Below are 27548 nucleotides of genomic sequence, written 5' to 3'. Positions count from 1 at the left end.
AAGGAAATATTAACATTACTTTGAAACGTTCATTTTGACATAGTGTCATTTTGAGTCCGACCTGAAAAATATTTCAGTTTTTGACATCTGAATTAAGAAATGAACTTTATTGTCCCAAGAGAAATTATTCTCCCTGGAGTGTGGATTCATACAAAGATATGCTTCACAATCCTCTGAAGTATTTCACTCTTACATATCCCGTGCTACCCCACAGCCTTTGAGCAAATCGCCTGCAGTTGTTCTAAAAAGAGAACTAGACCGGATACTAGAGAGATAGCATGGCATGCAAACAGGCACACAACTGTCAGCAGGATGCAATTGGTCCATACTGAGTGGATGCTGGTGGGTTGTGCTGCTCTGCAACACACACACACACACACACACACACACACACACACACACACACACACACACACACACACTGGAGGCTACGCTGCCTCGCGCACCAACTCTGCAGTGACGTGAGGAGGAAGACGGGGAGGCTGCTGCTGCTCCCATTATAATTCAACGTCAGACCAACTTTGATAAACGCCCTCCTCCCCCCCTCCCTGCCTCCCTCGCTGGCCCATTTCAGCGGTCCTGATCCTCATTGAGGAGATCCGCTCTCTCCTCCTCCTCCTCCTCCTCTTCCCCTCCTCCTCATTCTTCTTCTCCTCCTCCGCCGCCACCACCATCTTTGAGATAAAACACTGGCTTTAGGTTTCCAGCAGCAGCAGCAGCAGCAGCAGAGGACTGGCGCTGCGGCTGCGCTGGCACACATTCAACGTGGGTGCGCGCACAGAGTGAGTGAGTGAGTGAGAGAGTGAGAGAGAGCGAGAGAAAGAGTGGGAGAGAAGAAGAAGAAGAAGAAGAGGAGGAGGAGGAGGAGGAGGAGGAGAAACAGGGAGCCGCCGCATCTTGTGGATTTCTTTTTTTTTTGCGTCCGCGCCCGTGTACATGCTTCTCCCTGCGCGTCCTCAGTCGCATCCGCAGCAGGAGTTGGTTCCACTTCCCGGGGAAAAATGTGGCATCGCACCGGAGCGGCGCTGCTGGTTCTCTTGTGTTACTATCTCGGGGAGTCGCTGGCAGGCTTTCCGAATCAGATCAACATAGGTAAGTGCTGCTGGTCAATCTGCCGCTGCCCATACATTCACACAGACAGTCTAAATAGGACGCGTCTTGCTGATTGTTGACGAGGCCCCGTTTTTGCATAATTCATCAGCAAGTTCGGAAGGGGAGACTTTCCAAAATGCAATTCATTGGGCTTCATCACTTGAAGCGAACTCGCATCAGCGCACCTATAAATGCGATGGCAACTGCGCCCACACAGTGCGGGAAACGAATGAAGCGCATCGGGAGATTATCAGAAAAAAATACATATTTTTGCTTGCCAGTTTGTCGTGTGTCAACTAATGCGAGTGCATGTGTAATTCCTCTGTCCCCGCAGGAGGACTATTCATGCGCTCCACGGTGCAGGAGCACAGCGCCTTCAGGTTCGCCGTCCAGCTGTACAACACCAACCAGAATGCGACGGAGAAACCCTTTCACCTCAACTACAACGTCGACAACCTGGAGTCCTCCAACAGTTTCTCCGTCACGCACGCCTGTGAGTAAAAAGTCATCCCTTCAGTGTGTGCACTTTGTCAGGCGCCCTCACTGCAGACAGACAGACAGACAGACAGACAGACAGATAGATAGATAGATAAATAGATAGATGAACTGGGTACCTGTCCAGGGTGTCACCCTGCCTTCGCCCCATGATAGCTGGGATAGGCTCCAGCAGACCCCCGTGACCCTGAGCTCAGGAATGAGCTGGTATTGAAAATAGATGGAGATAGATAGATAGATGGATGGATAGATGGATAGATGGATAGATAGATAGATAGATAGATAGATAGATAGATAGCAGTTGTCATGCTTGGCACTCCTTTTGAGGGCCCCGAACTGTCACACACCCTGGCCTGAGAAAGCTGTGTGAGATATTTGCTGTCGAATTCACACACAGATGAGTTTGGTTTTTTTGTTTTTGTTTTTTTTTAGTTGCTCATTGCTTTCTGAGTTGGAAAAACACACCTGCCAAGTGTCTTGCCGTGGATGCTGGTGCAGTGTGACGAGTTGTAATTGGTCAAACATTGTGATTTTGCAAAATGATGAATTCACTAACAGGACTAATAAGCAGCTCTTTATCGACCGTTGATGAGTAACATGAAACAGTGCGCTACTCTTGGTATCTGCCGTTGACATAACATGTTTTAAAAGTGTTTTGTAGAGTGTTGTAGATGTGACTTTTGATCAAAGTGTTGCTTCTGTCTCATTTTCTGCCTGCTGGTATTTCAACTTTTTGCAACAGCCTGTTTAGTGTCAAGTTGGAACAATACAAATGGTTTTTTTCCTTCTTTAAACTTTCTAGTTTCAAAATTACTTTTATGATTCACTGGTTTGTAACGGAAAGAATTGCACTCTACTGCTGGAGACGCAGAGCAGCCGGGCTGGTCTACAATAGAACTCGCCTGGATTTATGGCAACACTTCATGCACACACAGTTCTTGTTATATCTATTAGAAGTAGTTTGCAAGTCTCTTTGTGTTTGAAAATGGCAGAATTTACAAAAGGCATCAAAGCAGACGTCAAAGGAGAATAGAAGGAGAAGAGAGAGTAGCTGAGCAAAGGAATGGAAAGTCTCATCAGGCAGCCCACCAAATTTATAGAGTGGTAGCATCCATTGGACAGGTTCCATTCTCGTGTTATAAGTCACATCAACCATGAAAATTAATCTTGAAACTGTCATTTTAGGTTAGAAGTTTCAGGCCTGAGGGATACAATATATCCAGTCTATTCCTTCGTGATGTGGTTCCGCTTGTCCTGGGTGAGCCAAGGCCACTCTGTGCAGCCTGTAGATTTCATCGTTTGTCCAGATCTGTGGCTGACTGACAAACAAAGCTTGAAGGTCTAATATAAAACTAAGAAATAGTTACTCTATTAAAACAAACATAATTCTTTTTCAAAACACATCATCACATCTTTGAAGAAAACAACGTGTGCCAGGCCCCACCTTTCAGCTTTTACTGATCAAATGAGGAAATGCTCGAATCACTGTGCACATCTGCCCACCCGCGCCGCTGACGGAGGAGGAAACCTGCAGCATACGGACGGCAACATGCTGTAATTCATGTAGTCGTCGCTGCAAACATGATGGATTTGATAAGAGGTGCCTGTGGAGTGCGAGATGGCCTCATAATTGGTCTACCAGTCACACGTCTGCCATGTAAGGCGCCGCCATCCGTCTGGAGAATTAATTTTGTTATCCTTCCTCCCACGGCCCGCACTTCACACTTCAGAGTTAAGGATCAGCCGCAGCTCTCAAACTCTGTCAGCTGCCTCGCAGTAACCTAATGAAGTGAGAAAAAAAGGGGCCGAAAAAGAGAAGCAAACTGCAACCCCGTCCGCCTCGGCTTCCGCTCTGACGAGAGCGCCGGTGATGCGCTTATTGTCGCGCATCACCGGAATGGAAGCACGTTCAGGTCCGCACAGACCCCCCCAAACCCAACCCCACCTCGCTCCCAGCCCTGCCCAGATTGACCGCAGCGCTGCACCACTGAATGCCCAGTGATGATGCTGTGTTGAGGGTTATGGGGTCAGTGTTTAGCTCAAGGGCACTTCAGCAGTTGTTACAGAGGAAGAGAGGAACATTACATGGTTGGCTTGTCCACATCAGAAATACAGCACAAGCTCTCCTGTTTTTTTCTATTTTCCGCTGTGAGGTCAAAAGCAAGACATTATGTAAAGTTACTTATGCGACCCAAATATATTTTATTACATGTCCATGAACTTTAGGATGCGTTTTAACACATGAGGTGAAGAATTTGCGGGCACTGAATGAAGAATGACAGGCTAACGACATAGGAGGGTCCTTAAAATGTCCCTTATGCCAAAAAATTAATTCACCCAATTATTTCTGACAATATTGTACAGCAGTGTGTCTCTAACTTGTTAATGAATGACAAACACTGACAAAAACTCACCTACTGCAGGCACTAGCAGGTCTGTGCTAGCGCCTATGCTAGCAGGCCTAGATGAGCACAGTATTTTTACCCAACATACACAAATTACACATTTCAGTGACAATAAATAACAATTTCTTCTTGGCTTTCCCTTTATTTGATGGCAATGCAAACCTCCAACCGTCGATACTAAACGCGGTCTCAGGATTGTTCGTATTGGCTGCCTTACAAACATGTTGTTGTGGGATGGCGACAACCTGTAAGCATGACTCCTGCTATATGTGTATACATAAAAAGAACCGTTTTGTGGGTCACAAAACCAAACTCACCATTGCTGCTTTGTGTTTATCTACCATCTAACGTGTGGAACATACGTGGATGCGTCAATGTCAGCAGGAAGCTAAAACTGGCTGCAGACAGAGGTCTAATTGTGCTGTTTTTCTGGAGATCTATGGATTGTTTTGGGAGAGCAGTGCCAGTGGCTTGAACTAGGACTTTATTTAAACGACGGTTTGAATACAGATCTGAAAATACAGCATGGGTTTTTCTGGGGGTAAAAGCAGTAGAGGAAAAATAGTGAGTATTTCGACTGAGACAGTCACAGCAGCAAACAATCAGTGAGCGTGTGTGGGCTGGGACTGGCAGAACGGTGAGAGAAATAAACTTTGGGCCTCATTGTGCCAAAAATAGTCACTTCAGCTGAAGGTTTACCAGCGCATCGCATGTTTCAGTGCATGTGCATTCATTTTCCATGTGATGCTTCCAAGACTTTGTTCCTGGAGTTGCCGTCATCTCATCCAACAAAGTACACATGCAGATACGCTGCTGCTGCTACTACATTTTCAGCCCTTGAAAAGAAGCAGTCTTTTTTTAAAGCATCGTAACAGAATCTTCAGGTTCTGACCTCAGCCAGAATCAACACCAATATAACCTGGAACTCAGTTTGGGGGCCTTGGATGGTGCTGGGTGTTTTTTTCTTCTTCTCTAAGATCAGCTCCAGCTTATTAAGGTCTGTGCTAATCAATTAAAAAAGAGAGAGAGAGGGAGACAGCTTCTCATTATGCAGAGCACCCGAGCCATAATTCTTATTTTAAGTGTTCTGGATTACATAAAGCCCTGCCTGGCTGGCAGGTGTTGAAGTCGCAAATGTGATTTTTATGATTTCATTGTGATAAATTTCTCCTCCGTAAGGCCGTAGAGAGCCAAAGCTTACACTGCGGACACTGTGGAAAACCTCAGCAAGTGCAAACAGCAGTTTTAAAACCTGCTTGTTTCAGCAAAATGAAAGATAGGTAAAAAAAAAAAAAAATGAATGGGACAAAGTGGGACAGCACCGCTGTCCTCTGGCCGGGTCAGTATATAATGATTGTTGCGAATCCCTGACGGCAAATGAATCTGTTATTGGCGGTAGGGGATCAATAGGTGCAGGGCTCTAGTCTAGTAGTGTGTGTTTCTGCGTCAGTGTGTGTGCTCTTCACTATGGAAAAATCAATTCTCACCGAGCTTTTTATTGTCCTCACCCACCCCCCATCTCAGCCCCTCTTTGCTAATATATGGCTGGGCAACTTCTGGCCGGCCAGAGTGGCTGAACTCTCCGTCTGATACCTGCGAGAGTTTGGGAAGCTTGTGAGCAGCTGATCATATATCACAACAAACAGCCAACAGCCCCTTGACTGAATTGATTCCGACATGGAGCGCTTGACTGTACTGTTGCGTTTATTGTCTCATCAGGTTTTTTTTTATGGCGGTGTTGCAGGATGTATTGATGCAACACTTTGCCCCGGGTCAGGACAGATTGTGAGCATAAACCCAGAAATAGGGGGGTTATGTCCAATAACATGGAGGTCAGGGCAGAGGGAGGGGGAGAGGTTCTTCCGACAGGACGTCGAGGAGAGGAATTGAACTATACCAGCTTGTGGGATTGTAGTTTTAGGATGGTGTTACATGGCAGACACCTTTTGAAGGATTTTCACCTAAATACCACTTAGCACTAATCCTCCTCTCCCCATGCAAGAAGACGCCCATATGAATTTGTAAACTGCCACAGGGCAGATTTGCCAAAACAGAATGAGATTAACGTGTGGAAAAAATAATATAAAGTACCACTGAAGGCTTTTCTTGGTATAAAATGTATTTTTACTTTTGAGTCATGAGGTGGCCCACAGCTGGTGTCACAGCTCATAACCACCCAAGAAAATTGGTGTTGGTCTGCTGATTTGAATGACGGATGCTCAAACCAGTAGCTTTTGTTTGCCTCCTTTTTTTTTTAAATGCTCTCTGTGTTCCTTTACCAGATGACTAATTAAAATAAACCCAGTTATTTTAGAAGTTATTCCCTCTGCTTGGCCCGGTTAGTGTGGTGTGTCCGTATCACGGTATTGGTACGCTGACTGTAAATTGAAAAAGACTGTCATCTTCTAAGAATATTCTAACCTGATAAGATGTTAACTGTGTACCCCAACATTGTGTTTTTTAACTTCTGTTCAGTTGTGCAAATATTATTTGCAAACAAACGAAGGAAAAGAAAGTAGAAACGGCTTGAGAATGTGCCCAGAGAAAACCTTTGATTACATCAGTGATCTGAACCGACGTCCAAACAAGGACAGTTTGCTTCTTATTACAGTGTTTATAGTTACCTATCCTCCCTCTGCTATGACTCAACCAGTGTGATAGCGCTCAGACAGAGGCTAATGTTAGAGCACTTCACTGTGTAGGCACAGACCATCCCTGCTAAAGCTGCATGGACCTGTTTATATAGCCAGTTCTCCTCCTCCTCCTCTTCCTCCTCTGCCTCTCTTCTTCTTCCTATACTTCTACTGCATCATTAAGACAAGGCTCACTGCAGCAACTCATGAACAGCATCCAGCTCCGTACTGCACCTCGTGCGATATGAAATGCCGTTATACGCAGCTAACCAAAGTTCAAGCAAGAAGAGTGTGCTGTGAAGGAGAAAATCAGCTCCAGCACTGAAAAAAAATCTGCCTTTTATATTAGAATGTGTGTACTGCATTTTGTTCTCTAGTGCCGTAGTGTCAAATAAGTGTGTGTACATGTTGCAGCCAAGGTATCAGCAGTGTAGCTGTGGGATTATGAAGCACTGTCTCCTAAACAATTCTTTCTGGGAAAAATATTTTACCTTCCCTGTAACTCTATATAATGAATGACTAATTCTTACTGTTATTGAAAAGGTACAAAAAACTGCTGCAAGGAATTCTGGACTACAACTTCTTGTCATGTTTCAAGACTTTTGTTGGCAGGGAGACAAAATAATATTGAAGACGCAGAAATGATTGGGACAGAAACAATAGGTTTATGCAGGTAGAAGTATTAGAAAAGCAATAATAATGTTAAAGCAGCTAGTGGTGTGTTAATTCTTTAAGGGTACTGTTGCTTTTCGGGACACTCTTGCAGTTCGAAGGCCCATTTCGATATGCAATATTTGCAAAATTCAAAAAGGAAAATGTCATATTGATCACTTCTAATGATCATTCATGTTCAAAGGGCCAAGTGATTTGATGTGTTTTAAGAGCGTTGCCAAGAAAAACATATAAACATACAAGTGTTTGGCACACCATGCTGCATATACAAATAACAACAAAGGTCACCAGAGCACTGTGAGGTGAGGCGATCTAAGCCTTAAAAACTGAACGTAAACAGGATTAGGGATGATCTACTCCAGTCTCCACTCAACTTTTGCATCAAAGGTCATACCATTGAGCACTGAGTCCTTTTGGAGAAGTTGGGATTATTCCACTTGGCTCTTCATTTATTCGACCTTGCAAACATTAGAGTTCCAACAAGAAACGCAAGGCTAAAGTTAGCTTATGTTTTTTCCAGACCTCGTGCTGTTTTCACGGTAATCCCCTGGTTCTTATTGTTTCTCTGTCATCTGTCATCAGCAGGGCTAGCAGTCGGCTGGCTCTTGGTAAACACTTGACACTGTTGTGCCAACCGTCTTTTCTAATTCTCAGCAAGAAGAAAGGCGATAAGCACTTTACAAAACATGTAACTTCTCCAATTTCTGTTAAAAAAAAAAACCCAAACAAAAAAACAAAACATAACAAAACATTAATTTCAGAAGCTGCAAGAAAATAGAACATTTCAACAAATGCTACAATTTTGGATGGTGAAACATCGGATGCTAATCAAAGATTAATGTTAAGAGGGCACCGCTCGGCGTCATCTTTGCTCTACTTACGGTAGCAAAAGCAAACATGTGGGAACGTAAGCAAACAAAAACATAACATCTCTGCAACCGTCACGGCTCTGAGAAGTCATTTAAACCGACAAGTCATGAATGATGCATGAGCACAACAGACAAGGTTGTCAAAGTGTTTGGCCTGAGGGAGCGCCTTGTGCACGAGGGCTTCTGTCTTAATCCGCGCACTTCGGCCGAAGCACGGGCAACATTTTCCCCCACAGAAACTGAAGGCGCATGATTTTTAGATGCAAGCGCCGGTGTCAGCGAGGTCGCTGGGAGGAGGAGTCTGCGCTCTGCTGCGTGCCTGGATTCACTAGTCGATACTCGGCCGGCATGATAAACACGTCGGTTGCACTCGCTCCTATATATCTGTGCGCGTTTCATTTGAAAGCTTAGAAATTGGACCTCTCGGTGTGGGAGTCCTTGAACAGATAGAGGCGCTTAACCAATAGTCTGTCTTTTGTATTTTAAATCGCAATGAACCGATAAAAATAACTGCGTTACTGCTACTGCAGCTGTAGTCCTGTCAGATTGGATGACCTGCCCCAAGTCGACGAGCTCTCACCCTCAGATTTGTTACGCCGTTCTCACAGGGAAGCGCAATGAAAACGGAAACACTCTCAGAATGCCTTTTCAATCTTGCTTTTTTCAACAAAGTCATCGTTTCACCAGCGACAGAGTGGTTAGTGCCGTCGTCTCACAGCAAGAAGACTGCGGGTTGGGTTCCGGGCCTGGGACCTGTCTCCCTGTGTGTGCCTGGGTTCTCTCCAGGGTCCACAGTCCAAAAACATGCTTGTGAATTGGGAACTTGGTTTGTCATCTGTCTATGTGGCCCTGCGATGAACTGGCGACTTGTCCTGGGTGTCACCCTGCCTTGGTCCTATGACAGCACAGATAGGCTCCAGCAGACCCCAACAACTCAGAGTGCAGGAGGAAGCGGGGTATTGAAAATGGATGGATGGATAGTTGTTGCACTGGCAGACATGGCCGCCTTCTAACCGAAGCTCACGCCCAGCCTCCTCCCTTTTGAGTTTGAGGCTGAGGGCGGGCAGCCGAGAGGCGCGTGAAAAAACATACAAAACAAAAAAAACAAAACAACAACACGGACCATGAAGCAACGCCGGGGCATCAGCGGGTGCGGCGATGTCAAATGAATGTCTCTGGCTGAAACAAAGGCTTTAAAATTAACTGACAAGTGCAAAGTGTTTGCCGGCTAAAGAAGCCCACGGCCACGATGATCTCGCGTGGCGCCGTTCTCGGGGCCAACGCCGCCTCCCGACGCTGTAAGATGGCGGCACAGCGGCGGATGGGTTGAGGGGCAGCCCACTGGAGACGCACAGTTAGTCTTTCATCTGGTGCATCAGAATGTGCCTGCATGTCGGCGCGACGGTGATCACTAGTGACAAGCTGCAGCCACGCTGCGGCACTTTGACGCAGTTTCTTCACGCGGCATTCTTTAACTGCGAGGCGGCTTCTGCAGTAGCTCCTCTTCTCCTTCTTCTCTACTGAAAATACGGGGTTGGGGGTGGGGGGTCGCACCTGAGATAGGAAGGGCAGCGAGCTGCGAGCGGCATCGGAGGGAGCGGGCAAGAAAGCACAGGAGCCACCAGGCCAGTGAATTATTTACAGAAGCTGCTTTCATGGGTTGGGAAGGTCTGAGTTGCCGACTGTGATGGAGAATTTTGCAGCGGGTGGGGGCGGGGGTGTTATTTTAGAGTCATACATATTTTTACGTACTGTATTATACCCATTTTCATATGTTTTTTCCTCTTGGTCTCCACTAGAGAGACTTTCAAGATTAATTCAAAAAAGGAAAAGCAGATTTAGCCCTCTGTTTACAGCCACCTGCAACTGATAGTTTGTTGGACGTTTTGCACCGTGGTAAAGAACGAAGACCTGGCTAGGGTTGGGGTGGGGGGTATTGAATCACTGACATATCAATGGCCTTTCTGACAAGGTAACCACTTCATTTCTAAGACTAAATATATTAACACACACTTTCTGAAAAGCTGAGGCTGCAAAAGAAGTCCATGGTGGATTTTTCCCATTTCTGGGGGGTTCACTCAGTGACATGGTAGAGACACCTACTCAGAACTCTTTTTTCATTATTTGAGATCTTTGCATTTATCTATTTTTAGTCACCAGTTAAATCCATTTCATCGACCATGGCGTTTTATATTGCATTTAGTTAGTTCACTTGGCTTTATACACGGAGGGATACACAGCGCGCTTTGTTGTCTGATTCCTGAGTCTTCTGCAGCCTTGTGACCTTTTTAAAGTGAGTGCGTTCTTCTCCTCAGCCTCTTATAAAAGTAGTCCTTGGGTGATGTTTGTGCAGTATATGCAAAGTGTGTGTAGGTGTAGTGTTAGCAGAGACTTTGCCTGCGCCGCAGTGAAATATTAAAGTGCGTTCTCGGTTATGAGACTCTGGTCGCCTCCGGCTGCGTCTCCGTACTGCTGCCTTCGCTGCTGTAGATTTCCTTCCACCATGTTGTTTCAGTTTGTGGGCTGAATCCAGTTGTGTTTCTCAGATTAGGGCTAATCCAAACCAATGTTGCCTTGCCTTTTTTTCTTTTTAACCATTTAATGACAATACGCCCAGGGGATCCTGCTGGAAGTGAATGCAAGATTTAACAAAGCTGTAAAGAAGCGGGGGATCCCAGCCAACACGCAACCACAGCGCCTGAGGAGAAACACCTACTCAGGCTTCGGTCCTGATGTGCCCTCTGCTTTCCCGGGGGTTGGTCAACTGGAGAAGAATTGCACAACAATGCGGGCCGTAATGCGAATACAGACGCGGAACGCTTAAATGTCACAACAGAAGGAATCGTTCAAATTGCGCCGACTTTGCCTCAGTCACTTTTCGCGCCGTTTTCTGCTGCAACTGCTCCAGCCTGTCAGCCCATTAAAAGCAGTCGCCACATGACTTTAGGAGCCATCAAGAGTGCATTGCAACATTTTGGATACTCTGTTATTTTTTTCCCCTGCCATAGTTTCCACGTTGCAGATACATTAATGTGAGCCATTCTATGACTCAGAAAAAGATCCAAGTATTGGTGGGAGATTGACCGGAATTCAATTTCCGTTTTCCAATGATTGAGCTTGGTGACGTGTTATGAGTTAGCGACACCCACATGGTATTCATTGGAAATGTGACGGCTGTCACTTAGATCCCACTGACCATGAATAAATAAGTGCCAGTTACTCCAGCGTCTGCTCTTGAGATCGTCCTTGGCTGGATGAAAGCAGCGGGGTCATTCCCAGTGAAAATTCAAATGAGCCTGCTGCCGTCAACAACGCAACGCAACACAACACAACTAGAACGTGTCCCTGCTCAGGTGCGAAACTAAAAATCTGGTTCTAAGCTATTCCCAGCGCAACGTCTCCGTACGCACCCGTCCAGCTGACACACGTTCGAGCAGCCGTCGCGGGGGAAAAAAGAAAACTGCAGAGGTGCAAATGAAACCCGTCACCCAGGAACAACAAGAGACGGATCACGGCTGTAAGTCGTCATGCAAAAAAGATGAGACGGTGTAAGTGGCCAAGCTCGCTTCTACCAGGCGGCAGTGATTTTGCTGAGTGTCCGACGTTCAGCACATTTAAAGATTTAGCGTCCAGTGTGGAGGTGGCAGGTGGGGGAGTGGATAGGGGGTTCTGATCTGAGGGGCTGTGGCTGAAGTGAACGTGCAGAGACGTCTGTGGCGCCTCTCATTTACAAGGTTAACAGCACTCAAATGTTATCTAATAACACAACGCCTTTTCTCTGTCCAAATGTTGAAAATAAAATAAAATAACAATAAAAATGGTATTGAGCGTCACCTCGACTCCTGCTTCACGGCTCATCCCACAGTGATGCAGAGGTTACATAAGCCCACATGTTGGCAGTATAGTGCGTCTATAGTGGGATGTTTACTGTGCTGACTTTGAATTCACTCAAAGGCTTTTTCTTTTTATTAGTCATTAAAGTCAAGTTGCCCTCGCAGAAGCAGGCGTCACTGCGGATGGGTTAACCCTCCGCTGGCCAGAGAGGCTTCTTTCCTCCGTCTCTCACGCTGCCGAGGATCCACCCAATGATTTTTCTCTTTTTTATTTTTTTAGGTTTGTGACAGCAGCTCTTTGCTCTGTAACATGTGACTCCCCTCGCCCCCCTGTCAGGTATTTCTGTCCCTGGAGGCCTCGCGGCCTTCTTCTCCTTCCTCCAGAGATGCTGCAGGCCCTTCGCTCGGCCAGCCGTGGAAAACATCTTGGCACCGTGAGAAAACCAAGAAAACAAGCTGTTTGCTATCGTCACGTAAGAATAAAGACACTTGGTGCGAGCGCAGAATCCACTTCTTCAAACCTCAGGGCTCCCACTGATGACACAGTCCAGCTCCTCGTCTCAGTGTGACGCCAGTTTTATTTATTTTTTATTATTTTTCTATCAAAGCACATTTCTTCTCTCTCTCTGTCTCTCTCTGTCTCTCTCTCCCTCTCTCTCTCCCTCTCTCTATCCATCAGCCCTCTCTTCCACACTTCTCACAAACCTTCCAGAAGGTTCACCTGCAATGCACACACACTGCAGGTGCATTTGTACATCAGCTGAAAATAAATAAATAAATAAATAAATAAATAAATAAATATACAATTCTTGACACTCAAAGGTGCAAAGCACTGAGTTTGGAGGCGAAGTGTACGTGCGCTGGATCCAGCAGGGCTCCTCCTGCATTTTAGACGAGGTGAAGCGGCAGTGCTGAGCAATAGCGATGACGGCAGACACGGATGTGGGTGTTTGTTAGGCAACAGAGGAAAATATATAGAAGTGGACAGAAAGCAAGGAGAGAGGTGGATTCTTTTTTTCCCCCTGCCCATGTTAGATAATATATATTTCAATCCTGAGCCTGCAGGATGAAAAAAAAAATATATATAAAAATATATTTACAGATTTTCACTTGAGATAATGCAGAAAATGCGCTTCTTGGCGTCAGTGGAATGAAGTGTGGACAAAGTGTTTCCTGCTTCATGAGTACAAGTGCATGATTTCATTCGTCCCTCTGGAGAACAGGCCGCCTGTTTAACCTTGACAAACAAAAGACAGCGCTGCCATTTTGAGCGTGCAATTGGACGACACTGGATGAGCTGACAAGTGTTAATTTAGTGCTTCTTCTTGGCTGGCACCGGCGGAATGCTAAGCATTGCGGATGATGCCGCCGCGAGTCTGTAATTCGAGGAGGACGCGCGTTGTGCCGGATGATGTGACCCACTGAAAGAGGCCTCTTTGAAGAGCGCCCAATCCGAAGGGCGAATAGGAGATTGTCTGCCGTTGTTTTGCAAAAGTGGGGGGATTAATTCTGGTGTTTACAGAGGAGTCGCCCTTCAAGTGCGAAGGGCTGCTGAAGTGGAAAGTTCTTTTTTTGTTTTGCTTCTCCTCCTCAGGATCACAGCATCCTGTTTAACCAGTAACGCTTAACAGGTGCAGCTTTCATTTCTGTGGCTGCTGAATATTTAAAGCTGTTGTCACATCAGCCTTTTAACACAGTAGAAGCAGCAGCAGCAGCAGCAGTGGTTCTAACGGGCTCGCTGAGTCAAGTTCAAAGGTGGGGACGAGGTTTTTGAGGAAAACAAAGCGACGAGAGAACCAAAATATCAATGATGTATGAAAGTCTGAGTTGATTTCTTCAGGAAAGTGAAAGAGAAACTGAACCTCATATTGCAAATGGAGAAATCACAGCTGGGATTCTCACTTTCAATTCATTCGCAAGCAATTTATACCAAAACAGGGCTTTCACATTTTAACTATGCACTTGGCAGCTACAGTGCACAACTGTTCAAATGCATCAGTGTGATTTTTTTATTACGTAAATAAAACAGGTCTCCAGCTGTCTCTTCTTCAAATGTGCTTGATTTCATTTTTTTTAATAGTTTTTTTTAAACTTGAATAACATTTGTGCACTTATTTTGTTCAAACATCATTTTGTTATTTTGCTCAAATGTGTTTTCTTTTCTAATGTACCTCTTGAAAAACATTTTTAAAAATGTCATTTGTGATATATGTGCTCTGTCTGTTTGGTACGGCTTCCCAAACAAATGTTTGGAAAACATTTGGAAAGGAATAAGCAGAAACTTTGAAGGTAATCAGGCAAACCATCACATTCAAGCAGAGCAGCAGCTTTGTTAGTGGCAGTTTAGCCAGCTTGAGGCCGCCTATTGGTGCACGGGGTGACATTAGCCACATGTCACTGCCCCGTGGCTAACCACCATGTGTCGAGGACGTTTAACGTAACCGAAGCCGCTCAGCCAGGAGTAAAGCAGAGACGCGTTGTTCACTGAGAGAAGCTTTCAGCGCCGTTTCGTCTTGTTCTTTCAACATGAAAATGCCACGCGTCCGCCGTTATGGCAGCATTGCACTAACGCGCTAATTCCTTCAGCAGCCCGGAGCGTTTGCTCGGTCCATAAAGGAAGCTGGCGGACTCTGTTCAATTATGATCAATCGAAACTGCTGTCTGTTGGAGTTTGGCAAGATGGACAAGTTGGTTTCCAGAAATCTCAGCCGTCCAGATGCTACGCAAATAGATTTACCGAATATATCAAGTACAAGTGTGTCATGCGCCGCCACCGCAGCGGCAGTTCAGGCTTATTATGAATCTTTAATGCGGCCTGGTGCTCCCACATTTCCAGGCTCATGTTTCATGGTATTTGTCCGTTAAGTGCTGCGGCCGGTGCTCCGATTCCGCCCATTATTTATAGTTGATTACCTGAGCAGTTGCGTTTGAACCAAGGAGAAGTGAAGGGCACGGGGCAGCGGAGCGTGGCCACGGGGAGCAGCCGTCCCATGTGGCCACGATCTCACTCCAACGGGCCCTGCCGCCGTGCTTGCAAAGATTAATGCTGCCGTGGAGACGCTGCCAACTTAAGCCCACCTCACCGTTTTTATCCCCCGATCGCTGGTGAGCGCGCTGAGCACTTTTCTGCCCCTGATATACGAGCAAAATCTGGACCGTAACCGCGTTTTAAATGGCCGCCTCTGTGCTCCGAGCTGGCGCGGCTCCAGCCGAACAGAGCAGCTGATAGCGGGCGACTTTGTGCACCGTGCCTGACCCCGACTCCTCTCTCTCTCCCTCCCTCCCTCTGTCTCTCACTCACTCTCTCTCGCCAGTCTGCTCGCAGTTCTCCAGGGGAGTTTACGCCATTTTCGGCTTCTACGACAGGAAGTCCATGAACACGCTGACCTCCTTCTGCGGGGCGCTGCACACCTCCTTCATCACGCCCAGCTTCCCCATCGACGCTGACGTGCAGTTCGTCATCCAGATGAGGCCCAGTTTGCGGGGAGCCGTGCTCAGCCTGCTGGCCCATTACAAGTGGGAGAAGTTTGTCTACCTGTACGACACCGACAGAGGTAGGAGTGACCCTCTGAGAAACACACACACACACACACACACACACAGTGGGGAACATCTGACTGTCAGAGAAGGTGTATAAAGTAAGTTGCACATGATGCTCAGTCAATAGATTGGTCCTCACCCTCCGTCATCATTTGCACTTGAATGGGGCCCCCCCAACGATCCTGCTGCGTCTGAATGTGGCTCCGTGCTTCCGGGGGAATGATTCACTGGCAGGTGCGACTCCAGCCACCTGAGCCTCCGAATCCCCGCCGCTCTCTGATTATCTATGATTATCCTTTGGCTCTAATTGGATTATGTAAAGGTGGGAGCACAACATACTGTAAGTTCTGCGTGTGTGTTTCCAGGCCTCACCCCTCCCGCCCCCCTACCGTCCCCCATGTAGGCCAACTATTTACAGATTTGGGTCTTGGTCGTCCTCCGAGGGGCGTGTAGCTTTTGCAGAGGCTGAACAACAATCTAACCCCTGCACGTCGCACCACAGGCCTGGCAGCAGTAATGTACTTTTAAAAAAAATGTGATTTTCTTATTTTCCTCCTTCAGGTGATGTATAGAACGCTGTCGAGCCGGTCCAGGGCGCCGCCTCTGCTACTAAATGTGCCAAACCATTCAGAGCCGCGCATTCCAAGTATTTTTAAACCGACATGGAGCATTTCTAGGACAAGTGCAGTCCTTTTTCTCTTTCCCCGCCTCACTTTATGTATCTGCAGCTCAGGTGGGTGGAGAAGCTGCCGCTCACTCACGTAACAAAGTCTCGCAGAGCCATTTGGTGGAGCTCTCAAAATCATCGACTTTTTATGCGGCCGCTTTGCTCCGACACAAGTGCAGGTTTATTTTTTATTTTTCTGGGGGCTGAGGAGGTGCAAAGAGGTGCTTCAAGCCATTTACAATAAAAGCAGACTGGCAGCTGTGATGCGCAGCCATCTTGCACGTCTTCCGGGAGGCTCTCCAGGTTTGGCCCTATTGATCTCACTGACAGGTAAAGTGAAGCTCGCCGCTCCTCTCAGGAAAAATAACGACGTGGTCCTGGTCCTTGGCACAATCGGCCCCTTCCCAAAGCCGCCCCCTTGCCCCCCATCACCCCACAGCCATTCCCCTTCACCTCGCCGGCCTCTTTCACCTGCTGCTCGGAGGCTGACAGCCCACCATCTGTAATTCTCCCCCCGTTTCCCATGGCCTGACAAAGTGTAAACACTGTAGTTTCGGACGGAGTCCCACATGCTGCACAGCTTGTGTTTGCTGAGAGGAGAGTCAGCCGTCCTAATTTGGCTGCCAGTGCCGGCCCGCTCCTCCCTTGTCAAGACTGGGAAGCTATATAGCCAGCGCTCATCCAAACGTCACTTCAATCTTCATTATAAGAGGAGAGGCCTCTATTTATGTCCGCGTGGGGACTCGCCGGGGGCTGTTTGCTAGGAAATATGGCAGCGCTGTGCTGCCGAAACGTTTCACAAAGACACGCGTAATTGCTGTCCCCGACGCAGACACATGCCACGTCCGAGTGGAACGTTTCTCTAATCAGAACAAAGGCTCCTCACACTCGGCTTGAAATCGGAAAAAATCATTAGGACGCAGCAATCCGATCCCCTGCTGTACATCTCGGGGTGGAGAACTCCTTCTTCCTTTTCATCACTCACTATAGGAGGATCACCCGCCCGAGGGATGACTAACTTCAAACTGTACCTGCATGACTTTGGCGATAACAGGATAAAATGCCTGAAGACGCCATTTACATACACTTCAAGCGCACTTTCAGTTTTCAGTGTTCAGCTTTAAGCTTTAAGCTTTAAGCTGAACGGACCTAAAATAGGACAGTTGTTCTTTCATGTTTGATTCTCACTGATTCACCTCCAGAAGTGACATATTCCTAATGAGTGCCGAGCAAACCTTGGAGTTGAGTTTCCACACGACTGCTTTCTTTTACAAAACAGGGCAAGTGTGAGTTGTGACTTCTTGGAAGAGATTATGTTTGTTGGATGAACATGCAGGTGATTTAAACATCCCATCACGTGGCTCCACAAATACAACAAAGCACCAGTTTTGACAGGGAGCTCACGTTTTTTTGTTGGAGACTGTAAACACTGGGCTAAATTTAGACAAATAAGAGTTCAATCAAGAGTACAGTTCTAGAGAACTACAGAATGTGTCTGCAAATTGGTGTAATATGGGACCATTAAATTGTTAAAAGTCAAATACATGCAATTAAAAAAAGTCCTTTGCAAGTACAGACAGTTGAAGAAGTGTTAATCTGCTGCAGCCTAACGTGCACCTATTCATCCTGAACGGACAGTCACTGAAATGTCCTCATTAAACCACACTAATGGCCGCTGGCAGCAGAGACCCCGCGAGGCGAGCAACATCTGGGCATTACCAGCTGGCCACTGAGAGCACGAACGCAGCAGATTTGATTTTATATTCACCAAAGTTGCTGCAAGGTGGCCACATAATGACTGCCTGCTTAACTAAGGTGGCGCTATTTAATGTAACGTATTTAATGCAAAATGGTTAGAGAAGAAAATAGGTCATAAAGGCCGATTGTGGCTGACTCAAATGAGTCGGCGGAATTTGTCTGCAAACGTGTACAGTGTGGCATAGTGTCTCTTAAGCTTTGTTGATGATTAAATCATCAATAGGTTGACAAGTTGAAAAAAATGATAAAGGAATGCACATTTTTTCTATAACATTCATGTGATATATGAATGTTTATTTATTTATCATAATTAAAACACACATACAGATTAACCAGCATATGCGTTGTAGTCATCGAATGCATGTAAACTTTATTATCATGTTGGCCCACTTTACACCTGCCAGATGAATTAACAGTAAAACCAACTACAGTCCTAACAGTGTACGTCCATCCTGACTTCCTAACGAAGCTCTCTTCACTCATGAACTCTCCATAATGTAAATGAGATCTTTACTATACTTTTGGCGCCATCAAAATGAAGGACTGCAGTCTAACAGCCTCAACTGTGGCTTTTCCCCCCTCGCTTTCTCCCGCCCATCCGACAAATGGGGACTGTGGACCCGGCGGAGAATTTGCATTCAGCCTGCAATCAAAACGCCCCGCTGCTGAGTGTCTAGTTGGTTTCATCTCGGCGAAGGAACGTCTGATTAATTGCACGCTGCTAAATAGCCGCACTCAGCAGTCAGGCAGGCAGGCAGGCAGGCTCATTAACGCAGAGTGGGAAAAGGAACAAGCGTGTGGCACAAAGCAGCTGTTCTGCTTTGTGAACACCTCGCTGCACCTTCGCTCCCCGATGGACACATGCCAATAAGCCGTGACCCTCAGCCCTCAGCGGGTAAACACCGCTGTCCTCCCAGGCTTTCATTTATGGACTGACGCATGGATTTGTCAATCAAACTTCTTCCATTTAATGACAGCTGTTTTCCTGTCTGTGCAAAGACTTGGCTCAGAACACAAGTAAAAAGGATAGTCACGTAACATACCTCCATGTCGGTTCAAAGAGCAGACTTTTTTTATGAACAATGGGAGCGGCAATATTTTGGGTCTTTTTTTACTTAAGCAAGTGTGTGTAAAGAAAAAAAAGCGCGAATGACACGATGTCTGCAGCATTATGAGAGCCATCCACATGCAGTGAGTGAAAGGACAGACAGATGTTTCCGTGGGGTTTTTTTCTTGGATATGTTGGTTGAGTGATTAGGGAAAAGCAAGTTAGTGATGAACAATAAAGCACTGAACCAGGAATGAAAAACGTCACCAATTCCAATTAAAGTTGGCTCAATCGCTCAAAGGTTTGTTTTGATGACATCTGGTGGGGATTATGTGAGAAATGATAATTAAGTGTGACTAGGGTTTTCCATCCATCCGTCCGTCCGTCCGTCCATCCGTCCGTCCATCCATCCATCCATGCATCCATCCATCCATCCATCGTCCATACCCGCTTCCTCCTGCCTTCCTCCATAAGGAAGCAAGGGCGGTCTGCTGGAGCTCCCAGCTGTCATAGGGTGAAGGCAGGGTGACACCCTGGACAAGTTGCCAGTTCATCGCAGGGCCACATTTAAAGACAAACAACCGTTCACACTCAAACCAACGGTCAATTTAAAGTTCTGAATTTGCCTCCCATGCAAGTTTTTGGGCTGTGGGAAGAAGCCGGAGAACCCGGAGAGAACCCACACAGACGCAGGGAGAACATGCAAACTCCACATAGAAAGGACCCATGCCCCAGTAAATAGGGTTTTAGTGCTGGAGCATGACTAACCAAGATATTTGACAGAGAAGAGAAGATAGAGAAGAGACTCAGAAAAAACACCTGAATCTCTCGGGACAAACAGTTTTGGTTAGTTGGTATCGATCTGTCCAGTCTTGTGCTTAGGGTTTCTACTCTTGTGAGCATTGGTACATTCTCTGAGCATTGGCCCATCAGCCTAAAGCTAATGATAAATACACCAAGAGCAAAGACCTCGGTGGCGAGGTGTGGGTTCCTCATGACCTTCAGCTGTCAGTGATCTTGTGTCTACTTCTAATCCTGCCAGCACAGCAGGGGAGGAGGAAGAGCCTGAGTGTGGATGCCAAAATGGAACTTTGATGATTATTACAACTTTAACTTTAACAACATAATAAATAAGACCATGCCACATTATAATATAGAAGCAATACTGTATTAGTTGACTTGTACTGTACGTCAGCATCACTTCAAGCCTGCTGGGAGGAACTGGTGTAAGATGTTCCTGCCCTGCACCTCTCCTAGTGAGGCAACCATGCGTGTTAAATTCATCCCAACAATTTATTGAAGCAGCCTAATATCACAAGACCTCACACCCAAACATCCTATCTCACTCTGTATGTCTCTTTAGTACCCTACTTTGCTTGATCCCCACCTGGTGACAACTTAAAGGTTAAACACCTTCAAGCAAAACATAATTTCTCTTCCAAATGTGGAAGGTACAAAAGAATTTGATTTTTGGAGGAAGATAAGCGTTTTTTTTTTTGTTTTTTTTGACGGGGTCGAAAACAGCAGTTCAATATAGTTGTAATGAACTCTGTGTGTAATGAAAATCTTTTTAGGTCAGTGTCTAATTTAAGATTTTATAAGGGGTCTTAAAGAATCCTCACTGATTTAGAGCTAAATAAATGTAAACCATCAACAAGGCTCACATTTATTTCACTTTTTGGGACGGGCTCGGAGTGTGTTTGGAGCGCCAGTGTGTGTGTGTGTGTGTGTGTGTGTGTGTGCTAGACTCACCGTGTATATGGGTTATGCTGTGCAGTGACAGGGAAGAAAAACAAACCTCAGAGGCCGCATTTGCATCCAGTGAGACGATACAGCTGAGTTACTTGCTATCTCTGACTCTTTCAGTGTGAACTGAACTGCCCTCGTTCCACAGTGCTCTCTCGCCCCGCCAGATCTCCCCCAAACGGTGCCAACTCAACCGTGCACCGAGCACGCAGAGGTGGTGCAGCTTTGGAAACAAAAAACAAAAAACATCAAAGAACTTTAAGCTGCAGGCTTTTCGGTCCGCGCTTAAACATTGAGTTGTATTATATCAAGACGTGCCTTGTGAATAATTAATGCAGAGCAGCAAACATTTCCTGCACTTTTACTCTCCAGGATTTTTTTAATTTGAGAAGCCTGCGCTCGTTTCCTTGCAGTGTCTCGTTAAAGGACATCCTTGCTTTCTAACGCCAAAGACCCCTTGGTACAGATTTGGCCAGTAGGCTTGCATGCGTTGCAGAGAGCGTAACACACTCTACTGTAGCTACAGCAACCCTTCGGAAAGGCATTACATAACTTTAAACAGTTGCATCACTTTGTAAATCTTTGTTCTGTGCTTGAAAGAGGGAGCTGCGATGCTTGGCCTCATTACAGATAGTGTGTACTCCCAGCGTCTGTAGTGTAACTGTCCCTGTGTGCGTGTGTGTGTGTGTGTGTGTGTGTGTGTGTGTGGGGAGGAAAGGAAAGGGGCTAAATGACGACAGGAGTGTGTGTTAGGATCATTTTAAGGCCAAGTCTCATGCTTCTTGACGTTTGCGTTCACGGGCCTCGCGGCCCACGTGAAGACTTCAGGACCACGGACAGTTCACACAGCTGCCACTCTCAGCTGCATCTCAGAGCTTATTATTAAAAGCTCCCCCAGTTATTCTCACATTACGCTCCACATTAACACTGCTCTATAGCATGCGTGCAGTCCAATGCAAAGTCAAAGGAGTGGCCTGATTTAATGAGTGGAGGAGCATCACACAGGCAGGTACTGGCTGGGAGGACGGGGAGAGTCGGCGAGCAGACGGGTCAATGACTTTGATAATGACGTGAGTCACTGTTGCCTCAGAAGCCTGCCAGATGTCAACGCAGCTAAAGATCCGGGGCGAGCCGTCCAGCCTGGTGTCAGACAGTTTTTCACACACCACCATATCAGTGGGACGGCAACAGAGAGCAGGACGGTGCTGCTTCTCCAGCGTGTAGCAGCTCCAGGGACTGCGGCTTGTCCTCTGTAAAAGTCTTAAAACAAACAAATAACTGCTTTAGAAAACTGTGTGGTCAAACTACCCAGTGCTCTGTCCAGTGTTTAAATAGTTGTTCTGTGTTTGTTGCTATTTGCCTTGCGTATTCTTATCAATTCTGACAGATCGCAATTGATTGAATCAAGTCTTTTGGATTATAGGATTAGGAGCAAACGTTTTCTTGTGTGTGGACTCGTAGAAGAGCTACAGCTACCACAGCCGAGTTAACAGCAAATACAATGAAATATTAAAATCCTTTACTTTGAGGAACTTGTAACTTGTGAAAGCCTGTAGTAGAAAGCACATATGAAACATCTGTCCAGTCCAAAAGGCATCAAATTTAACCTGGAAGCTAAAGATTGGCGTCTGGTTAGTTGGTTTTGAAAAGCTACATGTTTGATAATCAATCACGCGAGGCCGAAAATCTGAAAATGAGCAATGATGACAGTCACAGTGTGTTTGTGAGGGGCTTTCAAATAGTGACACCTGAGACATCCCTGCTTTATCAGTCATTTCTGTCATATCTTTTCGCAGCACATGTATAATCAATAGTCAACATGTCCTTCCATCCGTCATACCAGCACAAAGAAAAATGGAGACATGAGTCTGACGGTGATTTCACTCCCAAAACGGCCCGGCTGCTGTGGACCACTCGGCCCGTCCTGCTCCCACTCTCAGTGTCTGTCCACTCTGACTGACTGCTCAAAGGCCTCAGGGATTATTCTGGCCAAAGTACAAAAAAAAGAAAAAAAACCCTCTCCCATCAGCTCAGCATCATGCTCTCAGCTGCTTGCAGATAAAGAAGCAGCCAAATCTACCAGTGAATGAGGAGGAAAATGAAGCCGTATGAGGGAGGCGGAGCAGCGAGGGAGCGAACAGAGGAGTCAGCAAAGCCTTTGTGCATCTCTTGCGTCATAAAACAGCAAATGGCACAGAGGGGCCAAGCACGGTCAGACGTGCTGTCAGAATTTTTTTTCTCACCCCCCCGCCTTTGCTTCATGAATGTGTTAACCCAGCCCCTCCCCCTTCTTCCCCCACTGTAAGATCCAGCTTGTCATCTCTAATCCCCTCTAACCTTACCACTTTACATGACCGAATAATAAACCAGGTGACTAATAGAGTACCCCCCCACCCACATCTCACACACACACACACGCACTGCGCTGCTCTCATCTCTGCGTGGCTCAAACGTCTATTTCAGGCTCTTGCTGTCATAACACAGGGCTGTTACAATGTCGCTCATCCTGCATTATGAAGGGGACTGATGTGGCGTGTGCTTCCCAGTTTGCCCAAGACAAAACCAGTTTTTTTATTCATCGTTTCAGGATGCAGGCCATTGCTCTTTTTTTTTTTTTTAAAGAAACCTGCCGAAAACCAACAGCTCTGCTTCATTTATCCATCACAACATTGTTGCACATTTCACGCACATTTTTTTTTAACAAGGTCATTTATCTTGCCAAGGGGGTCGGGGGTGCAATAAATTACTTCATGTTTTTTTTTTTTCAAACAAGTCTCAGTGTTAGCAACTTTGCCGCTGTTATTAAACGAGAAATGATGGCTTCGATTAGCGCTAATCAGGAATTTTGGCAGGCAGGAGTGAGCTGTGGGGGGGAGGGGCTCTCTGCAGCCCAGCAGATGAGGGAGGGGGGATCGGGGGAAGGAGGGGGCTGTTATCTGCTTTGGACGCTGTTGTGAGTGGGCGTTGTCTGGCTAATTGTGCTCCAAAGTGTCCCTTTACTGCCATGGCGCTGTTTTGATCCTGGTTATTTCACGGGCTCTGCTCGGCGCTGAAAGCACTACGCTGTGGAGGCACATACGTGCGCTGAGATTCCTTCTTTGTTCAAAAGAGATCTCTCTGAAGTGGCTCCTTCGTCTGCGCTCCCTTTGGTGTCGTCGCACACGGCTTTGGGCGTCCCGCGACGACGCCGTGGTTCAGATGCCTGCGAGAGAATTTAAAAGAGGTCACCTTCTCCAGAGAGGGTTGGGTGGGGGAGGTGGGGAGTGGGCTGTGGAGGTTGGGGAGGGACGACTGAGTCACAGTTGAGACAGCGCAGCAACACGCTCGGCACCTCGAGTGAACCGCTGCTCGAGACGGACGAGGAGCGGAGAAAAACAAGGCCGGCCAGGTGCCAGCAGCCTCGTCCTCCCTCCCAGCGCTGCCTGACACGGAGAAAACAAATGCGCGTCTGATCAATATTTTCCCTCTGGGATTTCAAAAGAAAAGAAAAGAAGAGAAAAAGGCCTGAGCAAACAGATAGCGCAGCCAAAATAAGTTGCTGTCAAAGAAATAATGGTGGCATTAAGGGAAAATTCAGTCCACCGTGTGTTTTTTTTTTGTGAGCTGGTTGCGTTTTTATTCTTCTCGCAGATAAAAGCAGCAGCCAAACAGTGATAAACTCCATAAAAAGCCAGCACAGTGCTAGCTGCAAAAACAAACAATGAGAGCGACAAATGAGAGGAGTGTGTACTCGTCTCCCGGGCGGTGCTGTGTGGGCATCTAAGCTAACTTATTCCGTGGAATCCCACGTGGAGCTGCGCTCCTGCTTTGTGCTCCGCACCAACGCTCGCGGTCTTCGTTTCACTTTTGTTTACTGCGACAAACCTGAAGGAAGTGTTGAGTGAGTGGTGTTTTGTGTTGTTAATTTTTATCATTGCCAGGTTCGCATGCTGTGCTGAGCGTAAACCGCTTTTGCAAAGTTGTGTTGCCGTTGGTGGATTTCTATTGTTTTTGTTTTCTCCCTCCAGATTGTATCCTGATACATTCAGTGCAACTTTTGCGTGATATAAGAGCTCCAGGAGCTTGGTCAGCAGGCTGAAGAGCTGGTCCGCTCCTGCTCTTCTCTCTTCAGGAGGAAAGTTGTCATTTGTTCTTTGGCTTTGAGAAGCAGCCACAGAAACAGTTCTGGGTTGTTAGTGGATGAAAGGCCAAGCTGTCTCGATGGCTACCGGCGCAGAGAAGGCTGCAGCACAATCTGAAGTTGCAGTAATTCAAAGCTCTTTACGAACTTGTTTTAGAGCAGTTTTCCCACAATTTTTACCTTCCGACTCCTGGCGAGCCACCAAACATCGGTATTTTTCTACCAAACCCCATATTTACCCTCTGTTTTAATGCTTCACACTGCTTTCCTGTCCACATGTTGATGGGCCAAGAATAAGGTGGCCTTGCAAGGTGTGAGATGTGACTTTGTGCTATATTTAAGGATGCACCGCATTTATGTTGAGATGTTGCCTTTTTGTACAACACCCACCTATTATATATTTATAGAAAAGCATGTCGTTTTTCGTTTATTATTTTCTAAGCCCAAAAACGAACTCTGCCTTTCTGTTTGCCTTACTGGTGCTCACGAACTCTTTGGAGGAATATGAGCTTGTTTAAAAGGTCTAAGTGCTTGTCTGTGGATTGGTTGTTAGCTACTCACTTAAACAAAAAAATGTGACAGGAAATAGGGAGACTACAGTGGTGCACAGCAGCAGGTGGAACTTAGAGTAAGACAAAGAAAGCTGACCGAGTGAGCTGACAAAACACTTGCTACACAATTGTAGACACAATAAAGATATAAATATGCATTTATAAGTGATTGAAGAACAACTATGTTCAGTTTGCTGTGCAGTCAGGTTACACTGATAGCAGGTTGGTTGCTAACAATTTCTGTTTTGTGTGACAATGTGTTTTAGGCTCAGCTTTGCCAGGTGGGAAATGTAGCATCACCGATCCAGAGACTCAAAATTATCTTTTTGAACGATTCTTTAGAACTATTGTACAAATATGATAATTATCATACACCTGACAACGCTGTTTGGGCTGCAGGGTAAAACACAGGGACTGCACTAAGAGTTCTTTTTGGTTTGACTCCTGACGTTTGCTGCAACCTTGTAGGTTGTTGGTTACATTTCCGTCTGTGTCACAAATTCACTCAACTTCCCCGACTGTTTTGCCTGACGTCAAAGCTGCCTTTTGTTCATTTGCTCCTGAGTGATTTATTTTGTCCCGATATAGCCCGGTGACAGTTTGCTCCTCTCGTCTGAATATGTATTATTCCTCAGGACGCTGCTGAATAATTGGCTTTTTAAAACGTCCTTGTCGCTCGTCCTGCCTGCTGGCTGTTCTGAAACATACCATCTGTTTACAAAGTCAACCAAAACTCGGGGACTTAGTGCCGTTGTCATTTGCGCGCCCACTGATAAATCACACCAGCATTGATATTTACCCAGAGACTCGGCTTGTCCTTAATCGTTCAAATTTTCACATTTGCATCGTGGTTATTGAAGTTGTGACGCGCTAAATGTCACGCTGGCAAAGATTCATCTTTCGAATTCCTCTTGAATTTCCTCTTCCAGTTGTATATTTAGCCATGAGCGCGCTGAATAGCCTATCATCGACAGGCTCGCACAAATGTTTGAACCCCATCCCCTCCCCCCCAGAAAAAAAATCCTGCTTAGTTTGCAGACAGAAAAGAAACCAAAATAAAAACTCTCAAGGGAATGGCTTGTAAATCCTCCCAAATCCTTTTCCTTAAGCAGCCACTGACATCTCCCAGAATGTCATGTTGTACCCCAGCTTAGGGTGTTCGCTAACACGTCTAGAGGAGAATATGGGGAGGAGAGCTGACACTCAGCTCCTTGCCTTTTCATTTCCCCTCACAGCTTGCAGACATTCAGCACGCCCCATTCTGCTTCTGATATGCTCAAGATAAAAAAATAAATATAGCAGAAAAAAAAAACATCACATGCAAGATCTTCGTGATCGGGTCAGCTTCTTTGTTTTGTCTCACCTGGCACGCCGGATGGGAATTTTCCCCTAAATTATCTGGATTTATCTCATGTGTCGATCAGTCAACAGGCAGCATTTAGACAGAAGGACAAAAATTGTAGGTTAATTGGATGAATGCAATAACGAGGACTGCTTACAGTTCCAAAACATGAAAACCTGAGTCTTTCTCTTGTTTCCAGGGTCAACTTTGGGTTTTTATGTTATCCTTCTAATATGAAAATACCATCTGATACCCCGATGAAACTGCAGCTACCACCTGATCAATGCTAATCTGTTTAGCGGTAGCCATTGTCTACAGCTCAGAGTACTGTCCCTCCTCCTGGTCCTCCAAATTCTTATAGGTAAACAAAGTTGATTGACTGGAGAAGATGCTGCCTGAACACTCAGTCCGACCTTCTGTTGGTGCCAGTGAGCAGGTTGGTTGAGCTGGATTTCAGTCTTGAAACCTGAGCGATCCGGCTGCCGCACACGCTTCTTTAGCATCTCACCTGTCGCACTGTTTACGCTCCTCCAAATCCCTTTGATTCCTTTAACCCTCCCTGGGCAGCAGCCATGTGGACACACATCGTCACATCCACCACTCTGAACTCCTGAGTGGGGGGTTGGGGCTGGGCGGTCGATGTGGTGAGGACGCCCAGCAAGAGCCACTTGTCTTTAAAGGCCACACCTAAGCTGAGCGCCGTCTGCTCGGCACTTCACCGTGAAGGTCGGCGTCGGGGGAAACGGAGGACGGACGTGCCGGCTGAGTCACTGTGCT

At 46.3% G+C, this 27548-nt stretch overlaps 1 protein-coding gene across 4 annotated transcripts in view; it reads left to right on the top strand.

Annotated features, from left to right (window-relative positions):
* The first annotated feature begins 632 nt into the window (after positions 1 to 632).
* Positions 633 to 27548, top strand: part of LOC142884630 (glutamate receptor 3-like) — a 68891-nt gene continuing 41975 nt past the window's right edge. The window contains exons 1-3 of one of the 4 annotated variants that reach the window (XM_076020409.1): positions 633 to 1092; positions 1427 to 1585; positions 15314 to 15553. In XM_076020409.1, coding sequence (XP_075876524.1) covers positions 1002 to 1092; positions 1427 to 1585; positions 15314 to 15553 — 490 coding nt within the window. In that variant the 5' untranslated portion in view covers positions 633 to 1001. The remainder of the gene's footprint in view (positions 1093 to 1426; positions 1586 to 15313; positions 15554 to 27548) is intronic. The other 3 variants (XR_012926188.1, XM_076020407.1, XM_076020408.1) reach the window with 3 other exon arrangements.

The sequence above is a fragment of the Nelusetta ayraudi genome, unplaced genomic scaffold (genome assembly GCF_046127955.1).
Source record: "Nelusetta ayraudi isolate G7.1 ecotype Tasmania unplaced genomic scaffold, CSIRO-AGI_Nayr_v1 ptg000011l, whole genome shotgun sequence".
In the NCBI taxonomy this organism is placed as follows: Eukaryota; Metazoa; Chordata; class Actinopteri; order Tetraodontiformes; family Monacanthidae; genus Nelusetta; species Nelusetta ayraudi.
Note: the sequence above shows the minus strand (reverse complement) of the source record. Positions and strands in the feature narration are given on the sequence as shown.